The sequence below is a fragment of the Antrostomus carolinensis genome, unplaced genomic scaffold, assembly GCF_000700745.2.
Source record: "Antrostomus carolinensis isolate BGI_N321 unplaced genomic scaffold, ASM70074v2 scaffold20509, whole genome shotgun sequence".
In the NCBI taxonomy this organism is placed as follows: Eukaryota; Metazoa; Chordata; class Aves; order Caprimulgiformes; family Caprimulgidae; genus Antrostomus; species Antrostomus carolinensis.
This window is the reverse complement of record NW_010339635.1, coordinates 72-27125: the sequence shown is the minus strand read 5'-3', so window position 1 is coordinate 27125 and position 27054 is coordinate 72. Positions and strand designations below refer to the sequence as shown.

At 39.4% G+C, this 27054-nt stretch overlaps 1 protein-coding gene across 1 annotated transcript; it reads right to left on the bottom strand.

Annotated features, from left to right (window-relative positions):
* Positions 1–21278: 21278 nt before the first annotated feature.
* Positions 21279–24749, bottom strand: ZFPM2 (zinc finger protein, FOG family member 2). The gene has a single exon (XM_010175921.1). It carries the CDS (start codon positions 24747–24749, stop codon positions 22266–22268), a length of 2484 nt encoding a protein of 827 aa, XP_010174223.1. The 3' UTR covers positions 21279–22265.
* Positions 24750–27054: the final 2305 nt, after the last annotated feature.

The following is a 27054-nucleotide window of genomic DNA, read 5'->3' as shown; positions in this document are numbered from 1 at the left end:
ATGTTTGGTTACAAAAAACAGACGGGATTTGTAGCTGCCATTTGCCAAAGCATGGCATTGCCACTTGAATATTGTCTATGCATGATTAACAGGCAAATGTGGACACTGGGATTCATAAAAGGAGAGCAGCAAATACCAGGAAAAAACATTTGCTGCATAAACCCCCATCAAAATCTGCCATTGTAAAAGACCAAATGCAAACTGCTGTTATCCCATCAAAATTGGTTCCACAGCCCAGCAATGAAAGTACCTGCAAATGTGAAGATGTTTTGCCTCTGCTTTTAACTACTTGCACAAAATAATGATGGGCCTACAAGAAAGCTGGGGAAAGCTGAGAAGGCTGGAGAGGGACTTTTTACAAGGGCAGGTAGTGATAGAACAAGGGGAAAGGGCTTTAAACTGGAAGAGGGTAGGTTTGGATTTAGAGATTAGGAAGAAATTCTTTCCTGTGAGAGTGGTCAGACACTGGAACAGGTTGCCCAAGGTAGGTGTGTATGTCCCCTCCCCGGAAGTGTTCAAGGCCAGGCTGGATGAGGCTTTGAGCAATATGATCTAGTGGAAGGTGTCCTTTCTTATGGCAGCGGGGTTGGAACTAGATGATCTTTAAGGTCCCTTCCAACCCAAACCATTCTATGATTCTATGATTTTGCTTCAATCTATTGGGAAACTCATATTAATCGGATTGAATCACTCATGCAAAGTCCATGTGGAACATTGCAGTGCAGCCTTTCACAAGCAAGTCCACAACAGATTGTAATCACACAATGGGTAAATTCTCACAATGTACTGGTTTTCCAATTTGGATCTAACCCTAAAGAAATATGTCCAAATTTGCAGAAATACCGGGCACCTGTTTATCCACCCTGAGCATCTCTGCTGCTGCTCACAAAGCTCACAACCCTTGCCTTGCTTTACTCTATTGCAACAGTTAATTAGAGAGAGACTTGTGCATGGATAGCAAAACACAGGCTGAACCCTGCCAGACTCCTAATGGAAAGAGACTCAATTCCATTTTAGCCATAAACATAAATCATGGAGAAGGTTTCATTTAAAAAAAAAAAATTGCTAACTGCCAAACAACTCTTGGAAGCTACTAGATGGCCCTCCCTTTTACAGCAAACATGTTCCCAAACCATCACTTACAAATAACTGTCAAACCATGTCGCATTTTAACATTCATCCCATTGTTTTGCAGGCTTTTTCTGGGGCAAAAAAGTGTGTATTTTCAAACTATGTGAGAATTATTGAAAGAGCTTTGCAATGCCTGAGTATTAAGAACATTTTCACAGCACTCTTTGGAGACACAGCGGTTGGTGCATGAGCAGACTCGCTCCACACATCTGGTTTTATCATGCTAAGGCAAATCAGAACCAATTCCTGCAATGAGAGCCTGCAAATCCAGCAGCAATCCTACTGCAGTTGAAACCAAAGGAGCAGCTGTTTTCAGGTGTTCAAATGATGTAACAAATTACATTCTTGGTTTCAGTCACAAAATCTGTAGCTTTCCATGGTTTTCCTCCAGAAACCTACTTAGAGAAATTCTCTAAAATACTGGCGATACTATAGAAAGGAAAAAAGGAATTTTTTTACATAACCCACGTGAAAGTAGTAGAAAAGTTACAGCTACTCTGTAGATTTAAGTTTATCTGTCTGAACCTATTTTAACACTTTACAGATTTACAGTTACATATTTGCCTAAGAATATGAGTCCAGTCCTTGTTTTCCCATGGCAACAAAAATGAAATAATGAAATACAGGCCTAATGGCACTATAGATATTCACTCCAGTAAACCTGAAGCTGCGTGATTTGTCACTCATGCATTTATCTATATATGGTAAAGTGGGTAAACACTGCATAAAATATATTTTGTGCTTCCTCGGTCTTGGACAGATTAGCACAAATTAAATTTCACACTAATCTGCCCATGGTCAGGAGTGCTACATTAGGAGTGAGGAGGATTCAGCTAATTGTAAAGAATATTTTGCTCTATTACAATGATCTGTGAATATAGCAAATGCATCCTGGAGAGCTACCTTTATCAATATGCTTTATCAATAATGAATCAATAACAGATGATAAATAATATCTGTGTGCGGGAAAATATAATGTTTCTTGATATTATTTTAAATTGTTCACCAAATTCGAAGTAAGTTTTCTTTTTCTTTTTACTTCATGTTTTCATATTGAGTGTTCAATATTCATCATTTAGGTTACACTGCTTAGTTATGTTTGACCACCCAAGTCACATGGCATTTGAGTCACATAACTCAAGACTGAAGAATATACTGAACTGCCAGAAGAGGGAAGTCCAGGATCAGAAGTTTGTTCCTCAGAGCAAATGTGAAACACTCCATCAGGAATATGAAAAGCCTACAAAATACCACACGTTTTTAAGCAAAGTTTGCTGGAGCAGGGCCACACCATTCCTTTAGGACAAAGTAGTATAGATATTATACTTAAAAGACAGTTTGTTCCAACTCCAATGTTACCACTGCTTTTTTAAAAAATCTGGATAATCGCCTAAGGAAAATGTTACATTTCTTCAAAATAACCAACAATGTCCTGGTCAGCTCTGTATCTGGCTGAAGGACAAATAAAAATCTGCGTGCAGTAGCACTCGCCATGCAGAAGGCAATACTCATTCCTTTAGCTGAGTCAAGATCCATAGGTAACAGCATTGTATATGGCCAGGGGAATTGTAATGCTCACTTACCCTGTTCCGTGAAAGACACACAGATACCTCAAAGGTGGCAGCAGCTAGACTGTCTGCCACTGGAAATAATGGAGAAAAAAAATCATGCCTCTCACTACAGGACTGAAGTTCTGACTAATTTAAAAATCAATATTTAAAACATCCCAAATATATTTCTTTTGACTTGAGACTAAACACCAGAAATATTTGTGCTACACAGTAGGGGAACTGAGATAATATTATACTTTGTTTTGTAGACCTAACTTTCCTGCAATAACACTTAGCTCTCTATTCAATTATAAGCCAGGTTTTTTTATGACTTTTGAGAAAGTACTGCATAGTTAAAAATCAGGAATGGTGATATGCAAAACACCAATAAATAAATGTTAACAGTTCCCCATCCTCTTCAAAGAGAAAATTCCATACAGTTTCTGAGTAAGTAAACACTACATACCCACAGAAAACATTGTAAACAATATAAAACATTATGAAATGTATTTACAATACTCTGAATAGCTTTAAACAAAAGCTGTTAGACTTTAAATATCCAGGCTTCCCTCATACAGACTGCCCCGCATTTGTAGCTGTTGAATATTTAAATTAAAATGCAAGGCTTTGGCATAACATTTACACTTCTACTTTAACACATTTGTAGAAACATTCTCTTCTCAACTTTGATCAAAGATTATTTTTCCATCTTTTCAGAGCAATGGTAAGAGGTCGCTGGTGAGTTCTCTCCAGGCCTTGTAGAAGGCAGGAACTGTGAGCTCGGGACCCCCACGTTGGCACTGAGCCCTCCTAGCACCCAGCAAGAAATGTCTGTGCGTCCATCACAGGATCCGGGGAGGCCAGGACAGGCACTGGGGTGTGACGCCTTCCTCTCTTAGTCAGGTCTCAGCTAGAGGCTGGTGAGACTCTGGAACAGGTTGCCCAAAGAAGTTGTGAATCCCTCCTCCCTCAAAATGCTCAAGACCTGGCTGGATGAAGCTTTGAGCAATGCGATATAGTGGAAGATGTCCCTGTTCACAACAAGTGAGTTGGAACTAGATGATTTTAAAGTCCCTTCCAACCCATAGCATTCTATGATTCTATGCACAGGCCTCTTTTAACATCTACATTTGTAACTCTTCTGCATTGCACTCGGGTTCATCTTACAGAAAATGACTGGAAATGAACTTTGAGGAAACCACATTGGGAAACACATATCCACACCTCCAGGAAGAGCCACTGGTTAGCACAACCATTACCAGTTGTATAGCACCCATTTTGGTTTGGTGCTATTTGGTGCTATTTGGTGCTATTTGGTGCTTTTGCTTGGGTCCTTTGATATGATTTCCTCTGTTCCATATTTTGTACAGAAATATGGTGTCTTACCACTCATGTCTCCTCCTCACTGATTTTGGTCCTTCCTTTGCATCCAAGAAGCTCAGAACAATAACTCCACGTACAGTATATTCACACTGATTTGCTTTTCGTGCAAGGGGATGCTCCTTCCACCATTTCAGTAAGCATTCAAGGTCCATTCCAGGAAATAACATACAGGTTTAAAGTAGCAGTAAATCAGCTTAACTGATTATCAGAACATTTGAAGAAATCTGATTGCCATGCAGTTGAAGGAATGATATCATAAACCTCCTTGGGGAATGTCCCCTTTCAACTGGCAACAAATAACTATGTTATTTCTCACATTTTGGTCAACAGAAATACAGCATGAGTATCCAAACCAAGATCCATTCATTGCAGTTCTCCCTCTCACTCCTCATGAATGTACATCATTGCCTGCCAATGTCCAGCATATATCCTTTAAAACTTTGTCCCTTTCCTTTTATGGGGAAGGGACAGCATTATGCTGATGTGTTAGATGAAGAAATTGTATGAGTCCATCATATTTTTCAGCAACAAGTCCTACTGAATTCACTAGATCGTGGTGAGATGTAGGCTGGAATGCACATTAAGGTATTAATGGAGTGTGTATGCTTGATATCAAGTTTTCATGCTGAGCTGCACGGGTGTTAATCTAGTTTGATTACAAAGCCTAATGTAAATTCTTAGACAGATATTCTATTTTAGCTGAGAAACGAATGCTGACAGTCTCCTGCGAGATGACAAATGAATGCTGACATTTTATTCCTACATGTTTATAAATCAGTTTAAAGGTTAAGAGTCGTTAATGTGGGCAATCTGAAGAATCCATATACATAAACAAAATATTCATTTTGAAGAACTATATATGTCCAATGTCATTCACAAAAGATAAAAGTCAGATTAAAGAATGAGGAAAAAATGCAAATTTATCAGTATTAGTTTATCTTTTAACTGGAAACTGAATTACCTGATTGATAGGTCTTTTGATCAAATCCAAAATATACAATGTGGGATGGGCTTTTTGTCATTTACTTTTAAAATAAAATATCTACATGATGATTTGTAAAGAATAAAGATTAACCCTTTCCTTCCCACACGACCCACACTGATTAGAAGCCTTTGCCTGTAACTAAACCAATCTTGCAGTCACTCTGGAAAACAGCTAATCAGCTAATTTTCCTTAGCTGTGTTAGGACACTTCATGGAAAAAACTTACTTTCTTATTTTTACTCCAGATATTCATGATATTACCAGACGTAAGAAATAGTAATGGCTTCCTCATATATTTCCAAGAAAAGGTCTGAATAGTACCCTGAGAAGATCACAAATTCCAGTGGTAGTTTTTAATGGCTGATGAGGGCTGCCTCCAGATGAGAAAGGGATTGAGGAAAGAAAAAACTGTTTATGTATTTTACTGAAACTTAGGTGGAGACAGACAGTCTAGATGAGCACACGCTATGCACCATGTTCGAAACAACCACAGAAGATACAACCTTCCTCATCATATTCTGACATTGTTAAAGTAATGTAAAAGAGTTTCTCTGTAAAGGAAAATTAAGGCCAAAACCAACTATTAAAAACATGAACAACTATTAAAAACCAACATTAAAAAAACATTGGCTTTGTGAAATACAGGACCAAAATCCTGGAATGATTTCTGGAAATCAAAATACAATGTACCTCAATGTGCTTGCCTCAGCATAGCTTTTCTTGGGTAGATTATCTACACAACACACTTTCACAGAATCACAGAATGTTAGGGTTTGGAATGGACCTTGAAAGATCATCTAGTCCAATCCCCCTGCCGGAGCAGGAACCTAAATGAGATCACACAGGAAGGCGTCCAGGCGGGTTTTGAATGTCTCCAGAGAAGGAGACTCCACAACCTCCCTGGGCAGCCTGTTCCAGTGCTCTGTCACCCTCACCGTAAAGAAGTTTCTTCTCAAGTTTAAGCAGAACCTCCTGTGTTCCAGCTTACACCCATTGCCCCTTGTCCTACCATTGGACATCACTGAGAAGAGCCTGGCTCCATCCTCCTGACATTCGCCCTTTACATATTTATAAACATTAATGAGGTCACCCCTCAGTCTCCTCTTCTACAAGCTAATGAGATTTTCCTGATACAAATATGGTATTTCATATCTTTTGTAACCCATTAGCTAACGAATGAGACTTACAGAGATAAAATACATGGCCAGAACAATTTGACTTAAACCAATTCTTATGTTCTGTATTTCACTTATGAATAAGGAACTGCAGCACACAATTACTTGGAAGTTATAGTTGCATTTCCTAAATTATTAAACCATATTTCAAACACACACAGAGTACCCATAAAATAGACGTAGTCAAGGAAAGCTGAGAACAGAACTTTGGGGCATTTTTTGAATGACTTCTTCAATTAATTTTGGCTTTATTTCTCAACATTCTTGAATCACTTTCTTAATCAAAATTTCTCAGAAATTGTTTTATGAATACTTTTTGTTCTTTAATTGTTTTATAAATAACTAACTAGGGAAATAAATACCCTTCAAACCCAGAAGTCTGTTTTATGTCAAGTGCATCACAGGCTGCTTGGTGTTCACCAGCAAAATATCTCCTGAGCTCACAAGTTAGAAAATAGAGTCTGCAGCTCAGGTCTAGAGAACGTTCAAACTGAACTTTACTGTTACACAAAAACTATGTGTTCCACTGTAAAACATTCAGAGGTCTGACAACAACAACAAAAAATCTGGAGCATTGCTAAATTGAAATTCACTTTCAGATTCAAGACAGTCCTTGCTGCTTTCTTCACAGCTCATTTATACTCCTGCTCAATATGCCAGCTGGCACTCAGACTGTTGTTAGGAAAAGTTTAGGGGATGAGCTATTGAGAGACAGTCAGTCTTGGTAAGTAAGGCCTTTCATTTCACCTCTACAAGAACATATTGCTTTTTCTTAAGCAATCACATGCAAGCAATTCAAATGTAATCCTCTTCCTGAACCTCAACAATATATATCCTACTCTATGTAGAGCTGCACTTTGCCTGACCACTACATAAGCACCTGCCAAAAATAATAAACACTTGCAGTGCAGGTATATTGTTACATTTGTCTGCTATGATGGCTTGATTAAATTGACCTCTTGTTATTCAAAAGGCTGAACAGACATCTGGAATAGCACAGTGGTATTGCACACTTGTGCTTTTTATATTGAAAATATTTCAACCATCTGAAAATTGTTACATAAAAGATAGAACTGTCATTCCTACATGTTTGAAGTTTGTGTGTTGGTTTTTAAATCCTCTGCACTGAAATAAACCCAAAATACCTTTCAACAAGGATAAATAACTTTTATGCTTCATGTTTAAACTAGATTATTTGCATAGGAAGAAAACATTCACCACCACTAAATCTGGAAAATAGCAATACTTTGCATTCACATAATACTTTATGCCTGAGGAATAATCTTTTTTTTTAAACATGTCCACTGCTCAGGATCTGAACTGCTCATGCCTGAACCAGTGAGATCTCATCAGTGTACCAGTGATTATATCCCCTAAAGCCAAGATTCTCTATTTTCTATGTCTCATATCTACATCTGCGCAGCACATCAGGCAGTTATACTACCCTACTGAGTCGGAACTTAAATTTCCTGAAAGAAGTGCTTTTGTGAGGAGATACCAAATGGGTCTTAGGAAACCTTTGTTATGTCTCGGAGTAGCACAGAAAGGAACCACTTTTCTTATGAGTTCCCACAATCTTCAGGGACATAACCTAGAATTTTTCAAATTGTGCATTACTACATAGGCCTTCTTCTACAGAGAAGTCAGAAGAAGTGTCACATCTCACTTTTGCCTCAACAAGAAGCATCACTGATGCTTCAGAAAACTGGTTACAAAAATACTTAAGACAGCTCTTAAGAGGCAAAAGAACTTTTCCAATAGTGCCTCCAGAGAACCAGAGATGAGCAGCTGACAAAAATTGTATATAAACGTTCACATACCTCTTAAACTAGAAAGCAGTTCCATATCTTCCTAGAGCACAATTTTTATTGCAGAGCACAATTATGGATGTATAAAAACTGGATCATCCACCCTTCAGACTGGGAAGGCAATGGTCTTGAAACTTGAGGAAGACTTTATTGTATCTGTGGAGCTGAATCAGCAGATGCTGTCAGACAACATATGAAGGGGAACATCTTATGCAGTCTGAGGGGGATTTAAACTCTTGGAGTTACAGGCTGTGTTGATGCAGTGGTGGGAGATGTCACTTTTCCATGTCTGCTCTCTGTTTATCTAAGAGTCCATTAGATGGAGAGGACATAACCAGCTGGGGAAACAGGCCTGACCAGGCACTGAGATAAGTTTCTGTAGATGTACATTGCTTCCCATACAGTGAATTTTTAAGATGCACCATGAAAAGTGCTGTCATGTATGTCAGTACTAGTGTCAAGTTCCACAGACACACACTCTCACTGTGGATAACCCTGCACCTCCACTGGCAAGAGCCCAGGGCAAAAATAAATCTTATGTAGATCAAACACTGGTCATGCTCTTCTTACACTCAACAAAGTCATCCTCTTGGCAGAAGACATGAACTGTTGTCTGGATGGGAGTTTGAGCTGTCATATACATTTTAGAGAAGGAAGGAGTCAGAGAATGATGTGACTTTTTTAATGGTAGTAATTCAGTAAATATTTGGCCTTTTAACATGTTGCAGATTATTTATTCCAAAAAATAGATGTCTATATGATGGTAGCGTGGCTTGACCCAAAATGCATGTAAAACCAAGCTCTTAAATGGCTTTAGAATGATCTTAATAGTTAAGTTCTTATGAAGATAGTGATATGAAGTACAATTTAGACAAGCTAACTGCAGTTTCTGGGACACATTCTGTTCTCAGTGGCATCAAAAAAAATGTGGAGTAACTCCAGTTATAATTTAGCATAAATTACTTATTTTCTTTGGTGGAATTGAAAGGATAATCTAGTCTGAATGCTAAATGAAGAACAACATGACTACTTACTGTATCTATTTTCAGTGAAAAATTACTAGATCTGCATTCATTCATTTGTAATATAAATGTGGATGGACAGATCTTCATTGTATACCTAGTGATTGGTGTGGTGGCTAGGCTGCGGTTTTTGCTGCATTCTTATTAGGTGAGCACAACTCTGGAATAACTGTTCCAGAGTAAATTTATATATGTTAAAAATAGAATTTGTTTTTTGATGAGCAAGTGGCAGAAAAAAAAGAGGCAAACCAATTCATTGATAAGGGTCTGAATGAATATCAAAAAAGCATTTGGAGAAAAATCACTTCATCCTCACTGAGCTTTCAGAGACAAAACTGTCCCTCTCCCAAAAAGCATTTCTGTATTTTGTCAGATGGGTCTTGGGATATGGTGACAAAGATAGGCTGAGGTCCTAGTCTGAATTTAAATTCAAACTTTTCGAAGTTTAGCAATGTTCAGATTGGAAAGTTTTGCTCACTGCAAATTACTTTGTATTTTTCTTACATGGACATTTTCAGTCAAGCTGAAACTGGGCACTGGAGGGATACAGTGCAAAGATGACGAGCTGATTTAACCTGTTTCACTGGGACTTCTCCCATTTGTTACAGTTAACACAGGAATTCAATTCAAGTGAGGTTGGAGGTAATCCTAGAGTCCAGGCCAGTCCCTACCCCGTTGTGATCAGGGTAACATCTGGTGAATCTTGCTTTTACTTTTCTAGGGATTTCTTATCTTTCTCTTTGCTTGCTCAAGAGTTGGATGTAATAGGATATAAGTTCTGACTGAAGATAAGTGGGAGATCAAAAATAAGGTGAAAAGGAGAAAGAAAGAAAGAAAGAAAGAAAGAAAGAAAGAAAGAAAGAAAGAAAGAAAGAAAGAAAGAAAGAAAGAAAGAAAGAAAGAAAGAAAGAAAGAAAGAAAGAAAGAAAGAAAGAAAGAAAGAAAGAAAGAAAGAAAGAAAGAAAGAAAGAAAGAAAGAAAGAAAGAAAGAAAGAAAGAAAGAAAGAAAGAAAGAAAGAAAGAAAGAAAGAAAGAAAGAAAGAAAGAAAGAAAGAAAGAAAGAAAGAAAGAAAGAAAGAAAGAAAGAAAGAAAGAAAGAAAGAAAGAAAGAAAGAAAGAAAGAAAGAAAGAAAGAAAGAAAGAAAGAAAGAAAGAAAGAAAGAAAGAAAGAAAGAAAGAAAGAAAGAAAGAAAGAAAGAAAGAAAGAAAGAAAGAAAGAAAGAAAGAAAGAAAGAAAGAAAGAAAGAAAGAAAGAAAGAAAGAAAGAAAGAAAGAAAGAAAGAAAGAAAGAAAGAAAGAAAGAAAGAAAGAAAGAAAGAAAGAAAGAAAGAAAGAAAGAAAGAAAGAAAGAAAGAAAGAAAGAAAGAAAGAAAGAAAGAAAGAAAGAAAGAAAGAAAGAAAGAAAGAAAGAAAGAAAGAAAGAAAGAAAGAAAGAAAGAAAGAAAGAAAGAAAGAAAGAAAGAAAGAAAGAAAGAAAGAAAGAAAGAAAGAAAGAAAGAAAGAAAGAAAGAAAGAAAGAAAGAAAGAAAGAAAGAAAGAAAGAAAGAAAGAAAGAAAGAAAGAAAGAAAGAAAGAAAGAAAGAATAGGGAGAAAAATGTATATTACTAAGAATATTGGAGGAGGAAGAGTGAAAATGGACTTGACAGCTTACTGGGAGACAGGGTAGGATAGACCTTGCAGGAAACTATAGACTTTGGATCTGGATCCCACTAGTTTTAAAAATTGATATTTTTTCATTCCATAGTAATTTTTAAGGCTCTGAAACAATTACTGCACACACAGCTCATAGGCCTGTTGCTGCTTTCAGTTATGTTTCTGATAGTCCAGAAGATCTTGCTGATCCCTGACAAAATTGTTCTGGATTTCCATTATTGCAACTGACAACACAGTCAAGGTAAACAGTGTACAGACAGCCTATGAAGATGCCCAAGAGCAGGAAGACATGCAAAATAGAAGTGATGTGTAGGTCATTTGATAAGGGGATAGAAGTTCTAAGAACTGAAGTTCACAGAACCATAGAATGCTTTGGTTGGGAGGGACCTTTAAAGATCACCTAGTCCAGCCTCCCTGCCATGGGCATGGATATCTTTCACTAGATCGGGTTGCTCAAAGTCCCATCCAACCTGACTTTGAATGTTTCCAGGGTTGGGGCACTTGCAACTTCTCTGGGTAACCTGTTCTGGTGTCTGACCATCTTTACTGTAAAAGATTTTCTTCCTTATGTCCAATCTAAATCTACCCGTTTTCAATTTAAAACCATTGTCCCTTGTCCTGTCACTAGAGGTCTTAGTAAAATGTCTTTTTTTTATAAGCCCTCTTTAAGTATTGAAAGGCTGCAATAAGGTCTCCCCAGAGCCTTCCTTTCTCCAGGCTGAACAACCTCAACTCTCTCAGCCTTTCTTCACAGGAGAGGTGTTCCAGTCCTCTGAGCTTTTTGTGGCCCTCCTCTAGACCTACTCTAAGAAGTCCATGCCTTTCTTGTATTGGAGACTCCAGAACTGGATGTGGGCCTCCAGGTACGGGTCTCATGAGACCAGAGGAGAGGAGGAGAATCATCTCCCTCTACCTGCTGTTCATGCTCCTTTTTATGCAGCCCAGGATACAATTTGCTTTCTGAGCTACAAGCGCACTCTGCCAGATCATTGTGTTGAATGTGATGAGGGCTGTGAAGGGCAACAAGCAGGGCTTCTTCAGGACTATCAGTAGCAAAGACTAGGAAAAATGTGCGCCAGCTGCTGAATATGGCAGGTGACAATGAACCTGGTGATGAAGGATGTGAAAAGGACAAAGGTATTCAATTCCTCCTTTGTCTCCATCTTTACTGGTAAGCCAGGAACCACAGGCCCCTGAGATCAGAGGGAAAGCCTGAAACAAGGAAGGTTTACCTTTGGTGGACCAGGATCAGGTCAGGGAACACTGAAACAAACTGGACATATGTAAGTCCATGTGACCTAAGGGGATGCACCAACAGGTGCTGAGGAAATTGGTTGGTATCACTGTGAGTCCACTCTTGATTAACTAGGAAATGTCACAGTGATTATGGGAGATTCCTGAGAACCAACAGAAAGCAAATGTCATTAGCACCTTCAAGAAGGCATGAAAGAAGATCCAGGGAACTACAGGTCAGAGAGACTCACCTCAATCCCTGGGATGAGCAAATAATCCTGAGAACCATTTCCAAATGAATAAAGGACAATCAAGTGACTGGGAATAGTCAACATGAATTTATGAAGACGAAATCATGCCTGACCTGACAGGCTTCTATAATTGAATGAATAGGGGAAAGCAGTGAGTGCTGTTTATTGTGACTTCAGCATGTTTTTTTCACACTGTCTCCCTTAACATACCCATAGACAAACTGATGACACATGGGCTAGATAAAGAGACTGGGAAGTGGATTGAAAACTGGCTGAACTGCTGGGCTGAAAGGGCTGTGATCAGCAGCATGAAGCCCAGCTTCAGGCCAGTCAGTAGTGGTGTATTCCAGAGGTAAATACTGGAGCCAATACTGTTTACCATCTTCATAAATGACCTGGATGCTGGGACAGCACACATCTTCAACAAGGTTGCAAAACTATAAGGACTAGTTGACAGACCAGATGGCTGTGCTGCCATTCAGAGTGACCTGGACAGGCAGGAGAAATGGAGCAAGAGGAATCTAATGGAATTCAGGAAAGGGAAGTGTGAAATCCTGCCCCTGGTGTGGAACAATACCAGGCACTGGAACAAGTTGCTCAGAGAGGTTGTGGAACTCTGTTCTAGGAGATATCCAAAACCCAACTTGACACAGCCCTGAGCAAGCTGTTGTAGCTGACCCTGCTTGAGCAGCGGTGGGGTTGGACTGGGCGATTTCCCACCAGCCTCAGCCTTTCTGTGACATTACCTTTGCTGGGACATGGTTCTACCCCCCCTATAATTTTGAGGAGCTAGTGGCTCCTACTCTACACCCAGAGGTATCACATACAAAATAAGCTGGCTGTGTAGTATATAAATGCAGCAGAACTTGTATAAAGGTCACAAAGACATATTCTCTTTTATCTACTCGTAGCCACTGCAACTGGAGTGAGCGATTCCATAATTCATTTCAATGGGAGTTTTGTTAGCATTAGATGTAGGTTCCAAATGCCTGACCTGCATTTTTATGGGTGATTTGTTAGTGGCAGTGGATAATCCTGCAGAAAGAAGAGGTTTTAATACTCATCCGAGTACTAACTTTACCTCATCTCCACTTCTGAGAGGACTTTAGATAGCAGGGTAATTCATGTTTTCAGAATGCTGCATTTTGCATCACACTGTTTACTGTAATGAAACAAGTAATTTATTTTTATCTGAGCCTGCATCACATCTCTCACTTCACTGCTGATTCTGAACATAAGTAGAAGGTGCTTGAACCGTTTTTCTCCACACCAGTGACGCATTCACAACGGGATCTTCCATAGCCCAGAGTAATAGTTCATAAGTGTCACGGGACAAAGTTGTACAACGTTTGATTTTTTTTTCTTTTTAGTCTTATCTAGTGATAAGAAAGGTTTGGAATTAATTGCTTGGGAAAGAAAACTGGCATTTTTATCACGTAAGAATGAATCCTATTTTAACCTTGCTGGTTATTGGTATTAATTGTGTTTGTCATGATCTTAAAGCAAATGCAAAACCTAATATTATCACTTAACCATAATAAGTGGTTGGCAAGTATACACAGCAGTTTCATATCAGGAAGGTATAATGGATATCTGCAAACTGAGCACTTTATATAAATATTATTTTTGTATTGTGAATGTCATTATCAAATCAAATATAACAGACATAAACTATGATATATTTTGGTGTTGGAGGAAAAAAGGAACACAAAATGTTATTGGTGAGGAAGGTTCCTGCACAGCAGAGACAGTTTCTTCTCTGAAGCGGCTGACACAAAGTGACACTCGATCCCTTTAACACAGTAAAGTACAAATAAGTGAAATCATGTCAACATCTCTTACATAATTATAACATTCAGTTTCATAAATCACATGAAAGCTTTGAATGTATTTTAGTGATAATACAGATTTCGGTAACATTATATTATGTTAACATATTAAAAACTCCTGCAAACATTGTCAACTTTTTTTTTTTTTTTACCTAATATAAAAATTACCTACCAAGAAGAGACTCTTCTCATAATAGCAAAAGGATTTCTGAAATAATGTACAAAAACATAACACTTCAAGTTTCCTAACACTAAAGATAAGCCTCAGTTGCTGATAGAACAACATTTTTCAAGTATGTGCTTAATGTAAAAAGACAGAAACAACCACGAGGACAGAATCCCCCAATCCCTTCCCCATGTTAGAAATCTTTAAGTCCCTCTTGTCCCTTTCTCTCTTTGCGGTCCAATGACTCTGTCTCTATTTTGCAGAGCAACACAGGTAGGAGGAGAGAAGCAGTAAATTTTGATTACTCTCCATCCCTGTAGCTGCCCTCACATAGGTTTGGGATTGTCCTGACAGCCCTAGGAGCTGGCTAGACCTCAACTGCTGAGGAGCACAATGAATCCAGCCCCTACTTCATGTGTGAATACTAGGTTATTATATAGACAACGAGCATTAAAGTTATCAGTAGTGTCATTCAATGTGCGTGTTCAACCCATTCTTTCATGAGTTTGCCCGTGAGGAAATTTTTCTAAGGAAAAGCAGATAATTGAGCAAGGCTCTGGATATGGTGCCTAGCACTTAGGGAGGAGTGAGTTGCAAGACACAGGGAGGGATATAAGAGCCTTAACAAAGGGACTTAACTGGAGGAGATGAGGAACTGAGTGCATGTAAACCTCTTTTTCGAGAGGAGAGGATGTCTGTGTCTCCAGTGGTGGTAGATCAGATAGTCTGGTACCTTTTAGAGCATGAACAGATGTCCAGGCTGAGGGGCAGAGGTCTGAAAGAGGAAGACCCAGGACATGGGACAAGCCATTGGTATATTCATTTCCACCCAGTAGTTCTTGTGCTAAACTATGCTACTTCCCTTGTAGGTATCCCTTCTTCTTCAACAAGACTGAAGCACCAAAACCCAAACTGTACTTATGCAACAACAAAAAGAGGAATCTCTCACTGATATATTTCTATATGTATTTGAGGCATAATTTGAAAAGTAACAAGGAAAAAAGCTACTATTTTGAAAACCTCCCAAAACCGTAAATACTGCTCTTACTTTTGCACCTCCCAAAAGGTGGCTCTTTGCCTTTTAGATGCTCAATCTTTTAAAATAAATCTTGTATTTCTTATAAATCAAATGAGCAAGTTAGCTTGGGGGAGCAAGCTGTGCAGTGTCAGCTGGGCAGCAATCAGTGTTCATATACTTGTGGAGATACTTTAAAAACTTCTGCCTCTTGCACCCGGTGCTGCTCTGATAAGAGAACAACCTGGTTTCTGCTGGCAGCTTAGAGTGCCAATGAACAGCTGCCAGAGCAGCTGTCCCAGGCCCAGGCAGGTCCCTGGCACCGTGGGGAACCTTCTTCACCTGGCTGACCCTCCAGAGATCTGCCAGACCAAGGATACAGGAAATGAGGGGTGACAAGTGCAGGGTAACCCTCACCATGTGTGGCTGCACCCCAGCACCCTGCACCTTCCTTCTGCCGTGTGCACTGCCCTGAGGTGAGTTGTGCTTTGGGTCTTAAGGGAGTGGAAGGGGAAGGAGTTTTAGATTAGTCTTCCCTAAATTACATCTGCAGAGTTTCCTTCCTTTGGTCTAGAAAATGTTCAAAGATAATCCATCTAAACAGTTTTATTTTTTTTTTTCTCTAATTCTTCTGACTTGTTGCTTTATTTTGTTGTTGTTGTTGAAAGACATTATTTGAGTGGGTTCCTTTTCTATTCTGCTTTGAAAACATGTGGCAGTAAACCAACAAGTTCCCTTCCCTTTGTATACTTACCCTAATATAGAAACTTCAATCACAGGCTGAGGTGGCTTCTCTCTAAAACAATTTTCTTCCTTGATCAGTCTTTGAACTTACAGGTCTTTTATTAGATTCCATAAACGTATCTCTTGGGGGTAGTCTCATCAGAATTAGCACAAGATCAAAAATGTCAAAGCATCAAAGCAGCAGTCAGTTCTCCCTCAAGCCAAGTGCCAACGTCATCAGCCCACTGGTATTTTCCCCGTATCTCCCTAAGACTCAAGTTGCAAGGGGTTTAACAAAGCTTCCTCAAATCAGGGTGTAAGGGACTAGAAATATGTTTCAACATTGTTTGCAGAATAGGCTGAAACTTCATCACTAAGGCACCAAGAGCTCACTGACTGACAGAAGGGAGGTGTGGGGGGGCAATGGGGACAGTTGGCTCTGGACTGTGCTTCAGACTCCATGTGGGGAGGGGTGTCTGCGGCCCCTGCCTGGCCCTGGGGAAACCGCAGGTATGGCGCCCACCTCCTGTGCCCTTGGCCCCGGAGAGTGGCATGAGGTGCCCCGGAGGCTGCATGGCCTGGCTCTGGGCTGAGGGAAGGAGCGTGTGAAGGGCGCGTGGACTGATGTGATTGGGCACCACAAACCTGCCAAATCACTGATCAGTGGAAGACTCTGGCAACAAAGACACCAAACCATACGAACGGGACCCCCGGGGGGACTCTCGCTCTCTCTCTGTCTCTCTGTCTCTCCGTCTCTCTGTCTCTCCCTCTCTCCTTGGAGCAGAGGGCCACCTTGCTGCCAGATGGCTGGACCCCCTGCTACGGACACCTGGTGGTGACCTCTCTCCTTTCACCCTTTTCTCTTCCCCTCTTTTCCCTTTTCCTTGCACATTTGTTGCTGTCCAAATAACGTGATCTGACACTTGACTTAAAGAAAAAGACAAAAAAACCAACTAAAAAACCACCAACAAACTAACAACAGAAAACAAGACAATTATAAAACCAACTAAGCTGGCAGGTTGAAAAAATGAGTGCACGGGCAATTCAGTTGGTGGCAGGGGCAAATACCTTGGCCTGGGACCCGTGCAAAGCAGCTGAGAGCAGAAAGCAGTATTTAAATTTTGGAGTATATTTAAATTTGGAAGTGAATGAATATGGATTAAAGGGTCTGGCTTTTACTTCTGCAACAAAGAATTTGTATAATGACCTTATTCAGCTGCTTGATCTAACTTCTTAATCTAGTTTAGTTTTTTTCCCTCTTTTGTACATGCTCATCCCTCTGTGTGTGTTTGATACATAATATATTTGTGTGTCTCTGTATATAGTAAGAAAAACATGTATTTAGAAGCTGAAACTGTCAGAATTATGGTTTCCTGTTCACCCCAGCACAAAAGTGCTCATCTCACGTTTCCAGTCACAATCCATTAATCTTGTGCCTCCATATTATGAAGAAGCTCTAATTACGTGAGCCGAGATTTCCCGCACACCTCCCTGCCCCGTGCTCTTTTTCACCGCATACACTAGTACTACCAGTATTATTTTAGTTCCTTTTGCTGTGGCTTTAAGGGGTCTCAAAGGAGCCTCAATTCAAAGCACTGTCAGTGACCTATGTGGAAGATGAGGACCAGGCATGCTCACGGGCTAACACAGCTGAAGTTTGGGTATCTGACTTATCTCTAATTTATAGTAGAGTCACACACATCTGTATGGTGTGGTGTCTGTCCTGACAGTTCCTGGCTCACAGTGCCTGGCTGTGAAGGTGACCTGGAAGATGGGAAGAGTTGTGGTTCTCCTCATTGTCAGCCTTGGGGAAAAGGGGACCACCAGGAGCCAGAATCATTGCACTGGCAATAGTCAGCATTTGGGAGCGATCTTCCACAGATTTTGTCTCATCAGTAGTTTAGCTTCTCTCAACAGGCCCCCTGGGATGTGCAGTGGTTTTGTGGTGCTGATACCTTGTCACTGCTGCCTTCCACAGCCAGCAGTGTACTTATATTACACTCTCCAGATTAACAAAGTGCTGATTCCCTTTTTTCTTATCTTCTTTGCCTCTCAGTGAGACTATACCGCATCACCCTTCTTGCACTGTGCTCACCACGGAATTTTCTTTAAGCCAGGTTTTCCAGGCTGTTCAGAGCTCCACCTCAGCTCCACCTTTTTTAGAGTGGATTCCGGTTCATCGTTTATGTACATTCAGAGAAATGAAATAGCCCACTTCCACCTCACCTTGATGGTAGTTCTGGCTTTGAATTAACTTTTTAATTTCTACATCAGCTTTTTTTAGTTGTTATTTTTTTCCTTCTGCATTTCTCAGTGATAACAGCATTTATTGTACAAGGGAGCAAGCACCTTGTATGTCCCCTCAGATTGTGTTTGGGATGTGACTACTACATAACAGCGGACAGTGTCATACAATGAATGTAGTCAATAGTTATCTGGTAGAAATGAGAGACTGGGAAAGTTAGCAGTGTGGATCCACGGCAAATATCAATGATGTAGTTTTATGATTATTTGTATCATTGAGAAAATGTCACCAGAACTCTAATGTTACTACAATTGATTCAAAACAGACATCAGCTTGTAGCAATACCCTTTACTACTTGCATTAGACATGTCCACCTGATTTATGGTTACAATGAAAAAAATCACCATCATGTAAAAAAATCAGATGGCAACATGAGAGATCGCGTGACAATTGTGTGAAAATTGTGATGTGAATGGGGACTCACAATAGCCTTTCAAAGTCCAAATTTTATAATACAGACAAATAAATGAGGCAGACCAGGATGTGGACACAACATGATCTCTGAGCACTGCATGCGGATGGGATGTTTTATGAATAAGGAAATACTCCTTAAAAAGCCAAAAAGTTGAACGCGAAACCCACCAGGCAATCAGCACACAGGGAATCAGGCAGGAATTGCCTCTTCTAAATATTAGGCTTTCATGTGGAGCAATTTTATTTTTTGTATCATAAACCAGGAAATATTTTAATGCTTTCTGTTGAGCTATTCATTTCCACTAGACAGCCCCAAAGATTTATTCACTGACCCCAGCTGACAGAGATTAGTGGATCCAAACCATTTAACCAAGGTGCTCTGCTTCCTTCTGAGTCCCAGCTGTCCATGACTCACTAAGGATGGACTCTCTTTGCATAGGTGATTTGATAAATAATTAATAAACCTATAAAAAACTAAAAGCAGAACTAGGGAAGAGTCTATGTTTAAGAGAACTTTTTAGCAACAGGCATTTTACCTGTTCTATTCTCACCCTGAATAAATGCATATGTATAATCTACGAATACAAATAATCACTTGGCCTGAAAACAGGTCTAAGTAGTTTATTCCTGTAAACAATACTTATGACTTAAACATAGGTGTGCTTAAAGCCCTCAGCTGGGATTAGGCCGGTATTGTGCTGGCTGGCCAAAATACTTATGTTCTTATTTCAAATGAGGAAATTAAAAAGTGGGTGCAATAAAGAAAGTGAAAAAATGGAAAGTAGTGTGTAATGTTATGGGAAAACATGGTTCCTGAGCCCAGCTATGGGAGCAGGTATGCTTATTAAATGCTTTCTGTTTTTAGCGAATGTAGAAGAAATCAAATGTCAATAATCTATATTTGCTTCCCAGTGTGTGTCAGAGTTGGTAGGTTCTCCAGTGAAGTGAGTAAAATGTGTATAAAATTGAGTAACTCTGTACCCACAGATGAACAGGTTGTGCTTGTTTTGAACTTGTAAAAATAGATCCGGTCAACCAAATAGGTGATTTATAAAGAGAAAAACGCTACCAGGTATATTCTGTCATGTGAAAGCAATTGCACTAGCCAGTGGGAAGAATATAATGTGGCATGGCAGGCTTTAATTTACCTCTGGAATATATCTGGTACCCTCAGCATTTCCAGATCAGAAATGTTTTGTGATAAGGCTTTTCCCTTTCGGCACCACTTTTCAGCTAGGTATTCCCTTTAACCCTGATATTCTCCTTTACTTTTTCACGGTCTAAACACAACCCTAGAGCTCAGCAATTGTAAATTAAACTACCTGTGGCTTTCTGACCAACTTCACCTAAAAGTTTTTGTCTACACATGTAGATCTTTCAGAGTTAGCTTATTTCAATCCAGATGTAATCACTTAGTTCTTTAAAACAATTCTGTATGATGGACAGTCTTCAAAATGATGTTTGCTACCAAAAAGATCAAAATGTACCATCTATCTCAAATATTGTGGAGTCTTAGATATACTGTTGTGATATTTTCTAATAAATGTTCAATTGATAATCATGAATGATTTGTCTGTTTTATTCTCCCTGGATTTGTAATCCTTCACAAGTCTTTTTACCCAAAGTATTTGTTACAGGACCAATTTTTACCCTGCTGAAATTAATGTACACATCTGTTATCTTTGCTGAGAGTGTGAATTACCACAATTTTAAGCACTCTTGTTCTGTATTTAAAGATCAGCTAACCATTAGAGTTGTTAATAATAGTTTTTGAAGTGTTTATTATTTTCGCTACTGGGTCACATGTACCTACGCTTACAAACAAAAAAAGGATGAATTCAGTTCCAAAGCACACAGGGCTGGGGTTGCTGGAAGTCAGCGGTATTGCATACTTTTAGGCTAGACTCCAAATGGCTGCTTAGCTGAAACACCATCCTTTTATGTATTTTGTTATGGGTTGTTTCTTTGGCTGATACAGGAACTAAATTAAATACAACTGTTTATGTGACTATTCAGGTCATGGTTTTGCTTTCAAATTTGTAGGATGAAAAATGCATCAATAGGTCACTTTTATAATATCAATTTTTAAATTAAAACAGTGTACAGGAGACTGAACCATTGCAACTGAAGGTTATTAACTGTGCATTAGTTCAGATTTTAATATAACAAAAAATACTTAATAGTATTTCTACATTGAATTAGTGGAGCAAACTTCTGTTACGTTTAAATTAATCCTATTGTTTTTCACATGGTACCACTGAACACCTAAAGAATCATACCAGAGGTGTTATGAAGCAGATTGTTCCACTGATTTTGCCATATGGAGGTACTGTCAGGGAACTAGGTCTTCCTTAGCTCCAGTAATGAGAACAGCCTTCCTTGTTTCAGACCTTCACATTTTAAGTTTTAGTTCAGTAGGTTGTCTTAGACTTAGGAGTGCTAGTGACCTGTCATCAGCAAGGACTCCACTGAAGTGGAGGCCGCCTTTGTACTCACTGTCTCTTTGAACACTTTACTTCCTTTGAAGAGGGGGCAATTTTAACCTGTTCCTAAGAGCTTCTTTACAGTTTGTGAGCTCTAAATCCTCCTTGAAAAAAAAAATAAAACAAATTTAAAGAAATTACTGCCAAATTTCTCCAATGATCTGGAATTTTATTCCATCCATATACATGCATAGTAACAACATTTGTTGAGAAATTATTTCTATCAGAAGTAGAACATTATCTTTGTGATCACCAGTTGCAGTATTGCTACTCTTATATTTAAATATATCTTATATATGAATTAGATTCATAATTGCAGCATTGAGTTTAGGGTTTTGATTTAGACTGTGCCTTTCAAAAGATAAAACTGATTGATATGACCTCATTACTTACAATACTGCTTCCAGTAATTTTGTTCATTCTTTATAAAGTATTGCATTTAACAGCAAAGGTTTAAAAATTGAGACAGAGATGCATCAGCGAAAGAAAATACAAGTACTATACAAGAAAAAAATTGCCATCTTCATTTAACGTACGTTTCAGATTAAGAAAGTGGACAGAAACATACTGCTACATACAAATGCAAAGCCTAATGACTAAGGTACTGTATCTGCTAAAATATAAAGTGCAAACTGAGCCCAATTGTTCAAAAAAATTGAAATTTTAAGGCGAACTTTACAGCATAGTTGAAACTTCTTTGCAAGTTATATTTTAGCATATACACATATCTGCAACAGCATATAAGAAAAAAAAATCAGGATACACAAGTGCTTTTGAAGCTATTTCTAAAATGCTTTTCTGTATTGTTTGTGACTATTTTCTTTAAAATCTACTATACAGTGCAAACCATATGTGCTACACAATAACTATACAATAACATTACAAATGACTTTAATATAAAGTTTTTAAATAAAAAATAACATAACTACAGCTATGAATACTGCTGGTAAAATAAATTAATATTTTTGAAAATGGCACCAATAATACACTTTACTAATGGACTGTAATGAAATTACACCTTTAAGTCTTCAACTCAGCAATAGTGAAATCTCCTGATTGTCCAGATGTAATTCAAACAGATTTCTTTAGACTGTATGGAACAATATGCTAAACACAGGTACCAAAGGTGACCGATTGTTTCATTTGACATGTTCTGCTGCATGTGACGAGCAATAAAACTTCTTATGAGTTATAAAGTTTGAAAGATTGTTGAACTGGATGTCACACAGTCGGCAATACTTTCCACTGGTTGGGGCCTGGGTAGAACCATTTACGCCTTTAGCTATACTAGACAACTGTTCCTCTGCTGTAGGAATTGCTGGAGAGACATTTTCATTTGCAGTTAAGGGATTCTCAGAGATCCAAGACGGAGACTTGTGCCCATCGTCATGCGGAGGGTTCTGGGAAATGTTCTCTTGCCGTGGGTTTGCGGCAGGTTGTTCCTCCTGTTTTAGTCCTCCATTAACTATTACCATGCCTCGGTTTTTCGGCAATAATGGAAGAGACTCTTTCTTCTGCACAGCACATCCATTCGAAGGTGCCTGGCCTTTAGGAGATTCACTTTCTGTATTTGTGCTTTGATCTAAATCAGTATTATGAATAACGAGAGAACCAGAAATGTAATCACTTGGCTTTATTCCATAATATGGAGAAAGCTGATCTGCTCCTTTAGCTTTCTTTATTGCTCCAGGGTAAAGGCATTGTGGAAGAAACAAATGTTTGTTTTCTTCTTTTGTAGCAATAAGCTGGGCCGCTTCACTAAAGACTTTGAGTCCTTGAAGTGTTGCTAAGTGTGTGGAAAATAAGTTTCCATTAGGAGAGCACTGTTTCGAGTTTCCATTTTTCTCACATTTGATTATGCTTCTTTCGTAACTGACATCTGGGCTGTTTCTTTCACTTTCTGGGTTTTGAAACACCTTACTGTCAAGCTGTCCCAGGTCATTACGCTGATGGGCAGTGACAGGGCAAAAATTCTGCTTGTGAGCCAGGTAGTTCTCCACCTTGTTAAAACTGATCTTGCATACTGTGCACTCATGGTAGTCCAACAGCCTTTTGGGAGAAGTGGATGTCCTCTCTGACGGGGGTAAGCACTTCTTACTGAGATCTATTGGCACATCCATCTCCAAGCAAGACACGGTGGAGTGGGGAGTATCACACTTTGAAACTGGAACGCACTTGTTCATGGACAGTGACGTTTCCAGATGCTTCGAGACTATTCCTGGAAAGATATCACATCGTGGATGGTAACATTCTCCAAGGCCCTCTGTTGACTCTTGAGTTGATGTACAAGGATTGCCAAGATTAGCCACTTCCAGAAACCGCTGTTGAACTAGTGGTGGCCTCTGCTCTTGCTCTGGTAGGCACATCTCGTACATCTTCCTTCGCTTCCGAGTACGCATTGTTCTCTGCATGGCAGGCACTTTGTTGGAAGCGGACCTCTTCAGTGGGGGATCGTGGCGAGTGGCACAGTAATACTGCTTGTGGACCATGTATGTTTCATGTCTGCTGAAAGTAATATTACAAGCTTCACACGTGGTCTTGTTAGGATCACTCTCCCCTTCTACTAAAGGAGCATTGGGATTCTTCACATCAGAAGGTTTTCCATTTATCTTCTCATCACCATTACTTGCAGCTGACAACTTCTTAGATTGTGCTGTAAAGTCTTTTTCATGACTTTTATTGTTTGGCCCAATCAAATCTAATACATTGGAAGAGTTTATGCAAGACGTCTGCAGAAGTTGATTCTCTGGATCTGATGTGTGAGGAGCTGCATTCAGGATGTTTATAGAGCTTTGACCATTACTGGGACTTACAGCTTCTGGTATTTTTTCTGGAACACTGGAAAAATCTGGTGACTTTGCCATCTGCTGCCATCGGCTGCTGCAGTAATGCTTTTTGTGTACCAAGTAGTTGTCCAAATTATTGAATGTTATGTTACACTCAAAACATGTAGCCCCTTTGGGCATCAAAGGACTGTAAATTACAGGAGGATAATTGCTACTTCCATGCCTCAGTCTTCGATGGACCAGTTCGGACATTTTAGCTAATATCTCTGAAGCCTGAGGAACCACAGTGATGTCTTGAGGAAAAGCGAACTGTGAAAGAAAAGGTCCCATTGGGAAAGAAGGACCAATATTAGGCTGAACTGGTGATGAAGCAAGTCTTGGACTGGATGGTTCAGATTTTATTTTAGTGTATGAAAAACTCTGCTTATTTGTTGCAGGCTGGGTTTCTGGTCTCTGGTTTGGAAGGAAAAGTGGAGCCTTTTTTTCACATTTATCAAGCTCTGTATCAGAACTTGCATCTTTAGTCTGCATTGTCTTTTGGCTCTGGGGAACATCATTTCTGCTCAACAGATCCGTTGCTGGCTGTAAACCTTCTTCGTTTCCACTTGGAGAGTGTTCAATGTCACTTTCTCTCTGAATTTTGTTGCCAGAGACATGTAACTCTTGGTGCTGCAGTAGCTCCCTCTGAGTTTGGAAGCCAAAATGGCAGTGATTGCATCTAAAGGCAGCTTGAGTAAGATGTGAGAACAGGTGCTGATGAAAGTTAATCACTGAATCTGCAGTGTAAGTACAAACTGTGCATTTCAGACTAGCACCAGGCGGGAGAAATTCTTCCATTTTTACTCCTACAGAAAAGACAAGTAAAATACAAAACAAAGTGACCATTTTGCCCTTCATGAAGTATACTGGAAAATAAGTTGCAGAGAAGGTACAAGCACAGTGAGAACAACTAATTTTCTTCTGATGGGATGGTATCAGTCATTCTGAAAATACTTGAATTGGTTGAGAATTTATTTCCTCAAACTGCTAGGGGATAGTCCCAGACTTGTGCTCTGCTTTGGAGAGCCTTCATATCTGCATGCATTCAGCAGAGATGAAGGGAAAGAAAGAACAAGGGAAAGGATAAAAATAGACTGGGCTTGTTCTAAATGAAAAAGTCTTAGAAATTACAGTTTTAACTAAAGGAGACATAATGTTCCCCATACACAATCACTGTAAATTTTGAATGCACAGAAAGCACATCATGGTCAAGAGGCTCAAGGTTATGATATGGCTTGAGGCACAGCCCTCAAACTCAGAGTGCCTGAAAGCCACAGACAGAGCAGAAGTAGCATTTTGAGCATGACATGCTCAGCTCTTTGCCTGCATGAGTTGGCTGTAGTGTGGGAACAGGATACAGATTGATCCTCTTCAGAAAGGACTGACGAGTTACATTCATTGTGAAGGGAGGAGGAGGAGGAGTGAAGGGGGGAGGAGGAGGAGGAGGAGTAAGACATGGCTCACCACCATTTTATCTTCCACATATAATGGCCATAGGCAACTACTCTCTAACACAACACCTTTTCCTTATGAAATCACTACAGCTTTTCCCATCAAGAACACTACATTCAAAGAGATCCTACAATCACTGATGAAAAAAACAAACAAACAAAAATGATATTTTGAAACTAAAAATGCTTTAAAAAGAAGTAAAACCAAATTTCTTTAGTGCAACAATACAGATTCTGATTACCCGTTAGACAATAATAACTGAAAAAATAATGGTACGGACGCTATTCAGAATCTAAAATGGGTATTTGTTCTGTCTACACACACACACATATATATCATGCCTCGGTCAGGCAAACTAGGTTTGTGGGAGTTGGACAATATAAAGGAGTAATAATATTGTGGTTCAATCTGTGGGAATTTATTCCCTTGAACCTAGCGGCTCTCACTTCTCCCCCAGCATCAGTGACCCCCACAGCTGTGAGCAACATTTGAATGTGAACTATTCTCAGCCTCAGAGGCCAGAAGGGAGCTGAGGAGATACACAGCACTTCAATCAGTGCTTGTTCCCCGTCAGGCACTTTTTCACTGGGAGGCCACATGAAGCTTTAGCTCCTCCACTGTCATGAGATGGTGCTTCATATGCTTCCACACCATGTGACACAGTCACAGTGGAGGGTCTCTGAGGATGCTGCATTTCAGTTAGGGCTCCATGTGCCAGTGGTGTGTCTGCTACAGCCCCCAGCTGTACAAGCTGAAGAACAGTAAGTTGAAGCAAACACAGCAGTAGCTTACAGGGCAGTTAGAAAAGGAATGTTTCATTCCTACTGCAGGAGGTGCTATAACTTGTGATAATCTCTATAGAAAAATAAAGATTGACAGGATCTGAAAGAAAGCAAGAATGACTGAACTGACTGATTTATGACTAAAAAGAAGGGGAAGGCCTGAATTTTAGCCTCTGATCTAGGAAATACTTAAAGATTCTTATTGTAAATTCAGTAGGATCTCAGACCTATGTCTTTCAAGGAACATGGATGCTTATCTCTAGATGGCAAGAAGACATAGTCACTCACAGCTAATGGCTGAAAACCCTCTCAACACCTAAGCCAATGGTATGTCACTAAATGCAAAGAACTGAAGCTACCCTTTTACACAGTGGCTAAAAAGATTTAAGAATTCTCCTCTACTTGGGGAAAAATGAATTTGTTACCTTCCAAGAATACCTGGTTTTAATTACTAGGTTGTAAGACATGCTGGGCTGCATTCACTTACTCTTGTTGAGGCTTTTCTATTGTTCCACTGGTTCACTAAGCAGTGAAATATTTGCTAGACAAAAGACAGAAAATGGCAGTAGCCTGATATTCAAAGTTAAGATCTGGAAGCACAGAAAGATCTGACCTCTAAATGAATGGCTAAGTGTTGTCTGTGTTGTCTACATAAGTAAGTTGCTCACTCAGAACTCTTCTAGTCCTGTTCTGGGAGGTACCAAATTCCTCAAAGGCAACATGATGCCTTCTAGATTTGTAATTGCTGTCCAAGTATGAGAGGAACAATTTTCACTTCACCAAGTCATAGAATCATAGAATGTATTGGGTTGGAAGGGACCTTCAAAGGCCATCTAGTCCAATACCCCTGCAGTAAGCAGGGACATCTT